An 11979-nucleotide genomic window follows, 5' to 3' on the forward strand; every position below is an offset into this window, starting at 1 on the left:
GATATAACTCTATATTATGTCATTGTCACTTGATGTGTTTGATGCATATACTGTATTGATGAGTGTTTTTTTTTTTTTAAATATTTTAATGGTATTTTCAGGTTGATAATGTTGATCTCACAATGCCAAGTCTTTTAGATCTACGGAAGAGTTTCCAGTCAATTTACAACATGTTCAACTTGATGGTGGAGCAAGCCTGTGCTAGTGAGGGGCGTCTAGTAGATAGAGCTAGGGCATGGTGCTCAAACATCCATGTTCCTTACTTTAGGTTTAATCCGCAAATGTCTGAAGAAATTGGATTAGATGAACAAGATGACAGTTTGTTGATTCGTATGATGTGGGAAACAAGAGCATACATGACATCACAAGTCAAGACTCTCAATATGCTGAAACCTCTTCTTCTTCCTACCGTAACTGCTTCCTCTCCCCCACCTACACCGTGCCATAGAAAAACCAGTTCCTCAAGTAATGCTTCGTCTCACTCAAATACACCGTGCACACCCAGGAGAGGCATAAAGAAAAGCCAGAAGGAAAAAAATAAAATTAAATCCGATAAATCAGAAGTTGATTCTATGAGCAGTGCTCCCAGCCCACTTCCCTCTTCTCCGGTAAACACGCCAAGTGAGCAGTTGGTATCACGAACAGATGCAAGTGGATCAGAGTCGTCTAGTAGTCTTGTGGATGCTGACGTTGGGAAGTCAGATCAACAAGGTAAGTCAGGTGAAAGCCCTGAGTCACCAGAATCTGATTATTTTCCGACCGATGAAGAACCTCAGTCTCAGACAGATGGCGTAACAGATGCCTCTCCAACAGATGGTGATACGTCTGATGGAGTACCAAAGGAAGAGAATGATTCTGCAAAGCTAAGTAGTATAGAATAGGTGAGAATATTAGAATCTTGTAAACTGGTCAGCTTCTGTATTTTTTAAAACATCGTTAACCAGGTTGAATATGATGATATAAATAATTCATATTGACTAGATATCAGTCTATTTGATTTTTACTTTGGAGTGTTTGAACTATGTGATGTGTGCACTATTACTAATTCCTAGTTCAGTAGTATTTAAAAAAAATTGACAAAAACTGGATATTTATAGTTTGGTTACTATGATTGAAGGTTTTTTATCCATTGGGTACTCAAGCCTAAAAAGTTAATCAGATACAAAAATTTAGAGACATAACCGAAATCTACCAAGATAGTGTGACAATTTTGCATAGTTTATATTTTATTTTAAAGTTTGAGCATGGTTCATGAGTGCATGTTAAAAGTTTCTTCTCTTCCAAAGAAACTGAAGAAATAATTGAATAGTAGCCAAAGTTCATGAAAGCTCACATACATTAAGAAAGTGGCTCTACATCCTGTTCAAGAAAATATAAGAACGGTTTTAGCAGTCATGTGAAGTTTATATTCATATGTCATCAGTAGAGAAGAAAAAAGATCTTATTTTGGATAAATAACAGATAATGGTTTTCTATTTATATTTGTGTGGTCAAAAATGGATTTCCAGCCATTGACCCTATAATGTATGGTTTAAAATTTGCTATTGAGTGTGTGTTGTGCATAGTTGAGATATGAAGACTTGATTGTATATGATCTGGATCTCATATAGAAACACACACAGGTGTTTAATCCGAGGAGGCCGGGTTTGATTTTTGAATGTTATTCACAAATAATTTTGTTCCAAGTATTTTCTTGTTGAAAATGAAGTCTCTGCATTGCATTATGTGTGACCAGTGAATAACTCCATGTATTAAGGATGAGTTCTCAGGGGTGGAATATTTTAGATGCAGTTTTGTTGACTAATTCATGCATGTAATGAATTTGTTTGCCATATATTGAGATGATGGTTATAGGAAGTAAGTAAACTTTTAATTAAACACTGCATTGTGCCAGCACACACTCATTCATGAACGATAGATGCAGCTATTCAGATTTTTTAATTATATGAGTATGGTCAGACTGTAAAGAGTGTGAAAATTGTGTGGCATGTTTTCTTATTTCTTGATTTTATCAGCAGAAAGTCTGAAATAACTTGCTTATGTGCTTTTTTATATTTGACTCTATTTAATATTCAGTAATTTTCTGACATCATTCATGAAAGAAAGAACTCACAAGGGCAGTTTGGGGTCCAGTGAATTGCTTTAAATCTGTTGACTTCCTCTTGTGCTCACATCATGCCTTGGGATACAGATAGGGCAAATTTATTTATTTTATAATATAGAAGTACATACAGTTGATTGCACTTTAATGCTAAATACTGTACATGGGTATTATAATGTAGTGTGGCACAAAAGCTTTTTCAGATGTTTTTATAGGATTACTCTCTGAGCAGTGTTCTGATTTAGTGCATACTAGTGCATACATATTGACAGGCATAAAGTCATGACGTTATCCTATCAGGTTAAAAAAGAACACCAAAGTAGTGCTCATGTTAAGCCAAAGCTATTTGGTATTACATTCTCCTAATCACTTTTTGAAGCCGTACATATTCACTTGAGAAATTCAGCTCATCATTATCAAGGCTTTTGTAGTTTATTGTCTAGTCATTTCAAGCTATATACTCTATTTATTGTACAATTTTTTAGTATTTCATTGCAGAAACTGCAGCTAATAATCAAAGTTGAAAAAAAGAAAACTTCATTATTTCCAGAAAATAGATGTAATTTATCACAATACAGCACAATCACCTGTACTACTTGTCTATACACCATATGTAAGTGTAGTCACTGATCATTTGATTTTAGTAGACGGTTTTAGTATTGTCCATTTTACGAACAGTCAGCTTTGTAGAAAAGACAAATAGGGTTTTGAATGATAGCATTCCAGTTCCTAAGTTGAAAAAGAAAAAAAAATTAGTGTTGTTCATCAAAACATTTATTGTACTCTACTTATTATTATTATTATTATTATTTTTTCTGAGACTAGCATTGGAGTCTCAAAGTAATTTTGATATGAGTATGGTATAGATATTTAAAAGAATTGGCATTTAATAAAGATGTAGTAAATATTAAACTGCAATACGGTAACAAGCATTGCAGAAAATAGTGCAGATAAGATTGTTTCAGGAACCATATACTCGAGTAGCAGCTATTGTGTTAACAGTATGGTAATTGTTACTTTATCTTAATTGCAACTTAGAATCTACCATGACAGTATCATTAATTTGTTTTGAATGAGCTGGATGAACAATATTTAGAACATATCTATACAAATGAAGTTACTTTCTTTAGATTTTCCCCATTAGATTTATCGTGTAGCTGTCCCGACAATAGTCATATCATTTAGATTCCTCCAGTTTTTCATAAGAAGCAAGACCTGGGCTGAAATGTTGATAAGGTTAAGGAAATTCATATATTATAGAGTTCTCCTGAACTGTTGTCAAATAATTTTTGTGAAACTAGGAAATGAATATTTGAATATCTGTGAAAAATTGAGGCCTTAAGTGATAAATCAATTTTGAAAGATATATTGGTGTCCTATTACTATGGTTCAGCAGAATTTCATGATTTCGGTATCTATATATTATATGTATTATGCATACATTAGAATTATGGTGTAACAAGTGTAATGTATGCAGCTTGTCTGTGTTTTGGTGTGCACAATTAGAGATAAGTGAGTGTTAAGGGCTTATTTTCATTTTGATGTGTGCATACAATATTAGTAGGTTCATGTATATTATGTATCATTGTGTGTGTGTATGTGTATGTATGTGTGTGTATGTGTGTGTGTGTGTGTGTGTGTTTATCTAATTGTGATCTACATGAAGGGAGCTATGCTTGTGGGGTTTTGTCTCTTATTCTTCAGTTGTCACAACTTGTTCATATATGGTTCCAACTTGTGTTGTATAATCTCATAGGCTATTCCAAGAGTTTACACATTTTTATGACAGAACTGATTCTTTACATCTTTTAGTCACTCATTCTCCAATCATTATACAGTATTTTGTTTTAAGTTCATGTATGGTTCCAGCTTGTGCTATATCAACTGCTAGACTATTTCAAGAGCTTACACATCAGTGTGGAAATCTATATTTTTTCATGGTCCTTCAGATGTGTGTTTGTATGGGTGAGTGGATGTGTAGTTTTTTTCCAGTCTTTCTTCTTGCAAGGGGTACTGCTCGTTATCTTCAGGATAATACAGTGAGTCCTCCTTATACAGTAATCCTTTATACGGTAAATTCACAGCTACGGTATTTGGTAATTACCCCCCTTGTTTCTATTTACGGTAAGAAAAATTCACAGATATGGTATCCGCTTGTGTTTTGAAGAGGAAAGAGCAGGGAGAAGGTATGTCTGCCATATCCTATTATTACATGTTATAATGGGTGCGGTATACGGTAATTTCAATTTGCAGTAAGGTTTTCAGGAATGCATATGTACCATATAACGAGGACTTACTGTACTTATAGCTCTCAGGAGAGGTGGGAGTCTGGAACCAGTCTTCTCACTATGTCATTGTTCTTTCCAGCACATACGAGGTTATGAACTCTTTTTATTTTTATTTTTATTTTAGGTAGGTGTAGGTCATGATCCCTCATCCTACTCTTACACAGCTCGACAGAAACTGCCGTACTGGATGGCTTTGAAACCATGACAAGGGGTTATTTAATACTATCAGTTGTGTGCACATTATAAGTGTATAATAATGATAACAATAATAACTGTTGTCTCAAGATTTATTGACAGGAAACCCCACAGCCCCACAATACCTGGCAACTGTCTTTGGGCCTTTCCATAGGTCTCTCTGGAAAGAAACTTTGGATTGTTGTCTGTATGTATGTCATCAGGTTATAGTAGTGGAAGGAGGAGGAGTGTTGCCTGTTGTCAGTTCTCCTTATGTGAAAGGGTAGAGGAGCCAGGTGGAAGGGAGGTTTTTAGCAGGTTTTGAAGATGGAATATGATTCTCATGAGCGTAATTAATGACTTCCTTTTGGAATACCTAATCTTGGTTCTGTACATTCATAATTTTTCAGTGTATCTTTTCTTAACCACTTAAAAAATATGGTTGACTCCAAACTTGTACTGTACTATCTTTCCTATGTCTTAGGCTCCCAGTCTATAAGACCCATGTATACATCTTCACAGTGGTGTAGCTAAGGGGGGGTGGTAGGGGCGGTCTGCCCCGGGCGGCACTTTTTGAGGGGCGGCATTTTTGGTCCTTGTATGATTGATATAAAATTACGTTAATCAGTCTCTCATAGATGTCAGTTTTTTCTACGTTATTAAGCATAATAAAGCGTGACAGTTTGCAAGCGTGTTAACATCGATCCGATTGGACGAGTATACATGGGTAGAAATGTGCATTTGTAATATTGAATTATCTAATTCCTTGTGAGAAGGGGCGGCAAACATGAGGGCAGCCCCGGGCGGCAAAGGCACTAGCTACGCCACTGCATCCTCATGCATATTGGTGAAGTTTGTGATCAAGTTTGTACAGCTTTTGATTACTTTTTCTGATATGTAATTTTTTTTAACTTGTTTACATCTTTTGATGAATTCTTCCAATCAGAAAAACAGTTCACTTTCCCTGTTGTTATTAGAAACAGCTTATTTGTATGCACATTCTGATTTTTTTTTCTAATATTTGTTCAAATACTTTTAGGAAGAAAGGATGTAAGGGCAGCTTAATCACAGGTCTTGATAGTACATAAGTTTGCATTCCAGTTATTCAGTATGTAGAGTGATGTGGGCTCAAAATACATGTGTCTTTGTACTCAATTGAAGGGTCTGAAAGGAAGAATGTGTATACATATGTGTGCATATGTGTATGTGTATCTTTAAAAGATGCTGAAGTGGTACAGGGTGAGAGGTGAGCTGCTAAGGGTAGTGAAGTCTTTATGAAGTAGGTAGGAAAGACATTTTTTCAGCGTGTAGGTAATAGTGATGTAGTTATGTTACCATTGTTTTATAATGTACTTTATAAGTGAAAGTATGGGGGGGAAGGGAGGACAAAGCTGAAATAGAGGCATGAGAAGGATGGGGAAATGAATTGTGAATCTCAGACTTACCAGATGACGTGCTCAGGTGGAAAATAGCGAGACAATTTTGTAGGATTGGATGAGAACTGCTGAAGAGATGAATGAAGGGAAGAAAATGAAAGAGGAGATAAAAGTATGATGTAGAGCAAGGTTATGAAAATAAAGAAGTGAGATAATATGCATAATATTAGGAAAGGTAGATAAGGTATTGATACTGATGCAAGGCAGCAATGATCACTAAGGAAGGCAGTGAGAATGATCAAAGTGGTGGACTTCCTGAGGTGAACCCATGAGTGATATTTACCAGTTGCTATGTGAAACTGAACCACCCATGAGACTTGATTTGGAATGCTTGTGTTGTTTTAGATGGATCATGTAAAGGGAAAATAAGGTTTATTTAAAAATTGTGCAATGCAAAGTCATATGGAAAGTGAGTTACCTATAAAAGATATTTCCCAGAGGAGTAGTACTACCACCAATGCAATTTAACCTATTCATAACAACCTACCCACCCCAAACCTGGAGCACAATATCACAGCTCTCACACATGTAGATGATCTGAAAGTAATATAGCATTACCACAAGGGTGAGTATGGGGCAGTGTTCTCCGTGTGGTGATTATTTGTGGAAAAATTGGAGTCTGTATCAAGGCCAATGCTGTGAGGTCCAATATTTTAGGGTTTTAGTCAAGTGGGAGAGGTTGGCCATTTAATCTCACTGTTAGGTGGTAAGCTCTGGGTTTGGTATGGGGAGGTCACTTGTGAATAAATTATCTAGCATTGGTGAAAGTATTGTTCCTTGGGGAGAGATTCCATTGTACAATCTTTTGATCCCTGCAGTAGATTCTCAAATTCTGTACCTCGCCAAACTCCCCCAGAAACCAACCTAATGGAGCAAACACTCCCAAGACAAGAATTGCATTGTCATGCCTACATTCAAGTCACCACCATGCACAAAAACAGTACCAATATAGAATTGGCAGCAGACACCAGTTACCTCTGATGTAACCACCACAGACAAAGCACTTTACTCATACAGTACTCTGTCCTATATTTGCTCTTTCCTGAATGCAGCACAAATTCTCTTCACTGAGTGACTTTAAGGCTAAACTGGTGGCTATGGCCAGTTTCATGAGGCCCCCGAGTCTCCTGCAAGGGAATTGGGACAATGAATTGATACATATTGGTCAAGTCTTTTCCTGAATATGGGTCAGTGGCCTCAAACTTAATTGAACTAGTCAAGTATACTGGGTATTTAACCAAATTGAAGTTTGATTATTGTGATCGTATTCTTAAAGATTCTCAGGAAGTGGGGATAGAGGATGGGGGTTGAAATCTAGGTACTGGGGTAAAGAAATGTGCATACTCTCTTGTCTTTGGTGGGGAAATCTGTCGTTGTATGGAGATCAGTAGATGAACCCTCCCTATTGGGGGAGAGGTGCTGGAGTTAAATGTTAGACATTTATTATGGAGGAAAATTGCTAATTATATATATATTTTTTTCAATTTCACCTTTTTGTTTGAGATATAATGTGAACTACCAGATATTTCCCTTTTACTCATTTGATAAAATTTAGAGTTATCTCATATTATGCCTTGCTGTTTTGCATTTAGAGTATGGAAGTTTTGAGTAATGTTAAAGTTTTAGGTTAACATATTAATTTTACTGTAATCTATGGTATTTTTGGCATATCGCTAGTGTCGAGAAATGTCATGGAATTTCTGTTTGTATAGGATGTTTAAACTGTATTCATAAAGGTTCACCAGCAACTTGAACTGAAGATGTATTACACAATTGTTACTTCATTGTTGACAAATATTTTGACAGGGTTTAGATGTTAATTTGCCAGAGTTTGTTTTCTTCTCAATAATGATACTATGGGCATATTTTGTGGAGTGGTAGGAAGTGGTGGAAAATGTATGTTCCTATAAGATATTTAAGTGTACGAGTAAAGGTTCACCAGGAATTTTAGTTGAACATTGATATGTTACATTAAGTTTTTTGAAGTGTTTACAAGAATATATTGATAAGGGTCAGATGTGACATACCCAGGTGTGTTCTCGATGATACCACATTGCAGCTGTATATACAGTATTTTTGGTAATATGTGATGACGTGAATAGTCTAGAAAAGCTATCAGGACCAGCAAGAAAAGACATTTTAGAGACATTCAGTAAATGAAGAGCTGGATTATCGCATACTATATTACATTCTGATTATTTTCACAATTAATTCTGAAAGATGTTTGAAAACTCAGAGTTGTTTACTTTGAGAATAATGATCTGTGTAGGATTTGTTATGTAAATTCATCAGGTATAGTTTTGCATAATATATTGTAGTATAGCCTACTCTGCCAAAGTTAATTATTTTATATGTAATCACAAAGGAAGGTTCATATTTAATAAAATAAAAAGCCAATAACCTGTGATTTATTAGTCAAATGAGAGACCTGGAGCAATGGATTGATTGTAAATATGTCAGTATCAACATAACCACATACATATACCAAAGGGTTCTTCCCCCTTACAAGGGAGGTACCCCCCCAAAAAAAAAACAAAGGCAGGAAATCCATTCCCACCCATTCCATCCCCACCTACTCCACTCCCATCCAACCCCCCTCCCTCCCTCTTATCTTGGCTCTTCCTGGATGACGAGTCATCACTGCATCTTGCCCACTGCACTGGATCAAAAGCAGTGTCGCATGACACAGCACATCCACAGCAAGGTCGCTTTATTAAATCGGCGACTCCCCCGCCCTCTCCGTCCCCTCATGCAGAAATGGAGAAGACGGGGAGACATCCCTTCGGGCTGCGTCATTTTATTTTTCACACACTCCCTCACCTCCCATCCCCCACCCACTCCCTTTCATGCATCAGAACATAAACACTACTTATTATTCATGTGTAATATGTGTGTGTATCTCTGTATATATATGTGAATTTAACCAGCGTGACATCTTAGTCAAATATACCATCATTATGGAGTGACGGGTGAAGGATAATTAAAGATAGTTTTGTATCACAACAGTTTACTTAAGGTTAATGATAATATCGCCGGAATATTCGCACTTTCGTAGGACTACTGCAAAAAATTTTCATGATCATAACAAAATTATGTTATACAAAAATACACAACGACCAAGACTATGTCGAAAAGAAATAATAAGAGGGTTAACCAGGACTGTTATAAGGATTCAGAATATCTAGAAGAAACATTAGGAATGCGTAGGTTTATTCAAGAATTACTGAGCATCTGCTGAAGAAGAAATTGTTCTAGAGCAAAGGAAGAGCAACTAGTTAGAAAATCATTGAGTAAAATATAATAACGTAATAGTAAGAAAATAATAATTATAATAATAAACATGAAATAATACTATAATACTAATGATTATTGAATAATAGAATAATGATAAATAATGAAAGACTAATAATAATGGTAATAATAATAATGATTAGTTGCAATAACAATAATACCAACAATGTGATAACAATCAAGACAGCGTTAAAACGATATAATAATAACAATAAGAATAAGATAACTATAATACTAATAACAAGAGTTATACAATTCAACGAAAAAAGACAATAAAACAGAAATTACGTATTAGGATTACACAAACTTCGAAATGTGAAGACTGGAATGCAATGCATTTATCAAAAAAGGAGACACACACACTCAATCTTCCTTTTACAAGCCAACACTTACACTAACAAATATATACACATGGTTGCTTACCTAGACAGATCAATGCATAATAACACACACACACACACACACACACACACACACACACACACACACACACACACACACACACCTGCTCACAACACACATACATGCACACACTCGCACGCATGCATACGCACACACCACACGTGCACACACATACGCACACGCACGTACATATAATCAGACATGCACAAGCACACTGACAGAGGCGAGGTAATCCTTCTTTTCCTCTCCTTGTCTTGTTTTTTTGTGGTTACATGGCCTGATAGTTGCACGCACACGTATACGTACACACGCATACACACACACAAATACACACGCACGTACATAACCACACACACGCACATACACAAACACACATTCAGACACAGACTCACACATGCATGCACAAATATACAATGAGATATACATCCACACCCACCTACCCTCACACACACACACACACGCACACACACACACACACACACACACACACACATGAACACGGACGAGGTCAACCAACAGCAGAAGCGTCTTTACAGCGTAATGGTGTCCGCTGACAAGAGAAAGAGAGAGATGAATGTACATAGGACTCCCCCTATTGGGAATTTCCAAAAATTCGGGAAATTTCCAATACTGGAAACGAAAACGCCTTCCTAAAAACAGAAATCGCTGCTGATGTCCTGACCTTCACAATTCGCAAATTTCCGTCCCAACTATTGGGAGATTTACACATTTCAAGTTCCTATTAGAGAGAACGGTATTTGCTTGATACCAAAATGTATAACCAATAAAATCCGTATTACATTTTTTCCCTCTTGAAGTGACAGGTTTTTTACCTTCACTTGCTGACAACGAATTTGCGTCGTTATTCTTATGTCTTCTCGTCGATAACTCCCGTCATATCGAAGATGACAATCCTTGTGCATATTTACAGTCCTCTTCTTGATCATTACTCTCACGATGACTAACTCGACATTTCTGTTCGTGATCTTTAAGCGTATGTGATAGGCAGTTGCAAACAAAGTCTACCAAAAGAAACACAATTTAAGGACAGAGCCTTTATCAAAACGAAGTTTCGATTGACACAGCGTAATGCTGTAACATTACTCAATTAAGCTCTAACGAGCGAAACTTCGCTTTAAGAAAGGCTTCATCCTCACATGGTTCATCTATAGGTGTCCGAGTTCCTCGTTGGTTCGCCCAAGTATGTGATATCATGGTGGAAAGATAACGATGAAGATGTTCTCAATCTTTAGATGTTCTTCAAAGAGAACGTCCACTTCGGGAGGTCGTCACCTTTGAGGACGAGCGACCTCTCGAGTAGCCGACACACTGGAGGAAGGTCGGGAATCGGGTGTGTTGTCTCCTCTTTATCCCTCGTATCCTTTGATTCATCGAGACGCATCATCTGGGGCCATGTTTCTCAACCTCTCAAGCTTTGTGGACCCCTTATTACATCGACTTATATATTCAGGGGACCCCTTGATATGGGATCACATAGGATACAGTCATTTTACATTTACATGTAAAAATTGTTAATAAAAGGTTTTCTTTTCACAGGAACTGGTGATGATTATCAGATTGTTTTTGTTGTTGTGCAAACATGACACAAAAAGTAAACGAAAAGAAATCCGTGTATAATCGCGAAATGGAAAATAGAGTAACATGTTCAATTCCCCGTCCTGCGGACTCCTTGGTAGGTTTCTGAGGTCCGCAAGGGATCCGCGGATCTTTAGTTGAGAAACACTGATCTGGAGTATCCTTTCATCCAGTCTGTCGCATTACGACAAGTCCCGTGGGCCCGACTGTAGTTTAAGTGTTAACTGACTACTTATCTGCCATCGTTTTAGGTCTTATAAGTCCGTTTCCGACGGAAACGGAGAACATAAGAGTATAAATAGAAGAGACTGCAAGAGACCATAAGGCAGTTTCATGTTCCTTACCACCTGTCATCCCAATCCATAAAATTATCTTTATTTAAAACAATCAATTGTTTCAACGTTCACTGACATAAGAACAAGAATGGGGGAGACTGCAAGAGACCATAAAGCAGTTCCATGTCCCTTACCACCTGATATTCCACTCCACAAAGTTATCTCATATTTTCTTAAAACAAGGAATTAAGAGTTGATCTCGGGTCCTTCTCTCTTTCTCTCGAGGACGAAGACGAGGACAGGGCGTCAGCGCATCAGCTAGTGAGAGCAAAAACCGTTACGCTTGACTAGACAGGATTCTGTCACAAAGAACGCAGGAAGGCGTATCTCCTATTGCACAAATCTCTCTCTCCATG

The 11979-nt window shown here is 37.0% G+C and overlaps 1 protein-coding gene across 9 annotated transcripts in view; it reads left to right on the top strand.

Annotated features, from left to right (window-relative positions):
- Positions 1-8391, top strand: part of LOC143040052 (85/88 kDa calcium-independent phospholipase A2-like) — a 32346-nt gene extending 23955 nt beyond the window's left edge. For 8 of the 9 annotated variants that reach the window (XM_076210660.1, XM_076210663.1, XM_076210667.1 and 5 more), the window contains one exon: positions 102-8391. In XM_076210660.1, coding sequence (XP_076066775.1) covers positions 102-881 — 780 coding nt within the window. In that variant the 3' untranslated portion in view covers positions 882-8391. The remainder of the gene's footprint in view (positions 1-101) is intronic. The other variant, XM_076210668.1, reaches the window with a different exon arrangement.
- The last annotated feature ends 3588 nt before the right edge of the window (positions 8392-11979 follow it).

This window comes from Oratosquilla oratoria, chromosome 27 (genome assembly GCF_046742065.1).
Source record: "Oratosquilla oratoria isolate Oo_2021 chromosome 27, ASM4674206v1, whole genome shotgun sequence".
NCBI classification, from domain to species: domain Eukaryota; kingdom Metazoa; phylum Arthropoda; class Malacostraca; order Stomatopoda; family Squillidae; genus Oratosquilla; species Oratosquilla oratoria.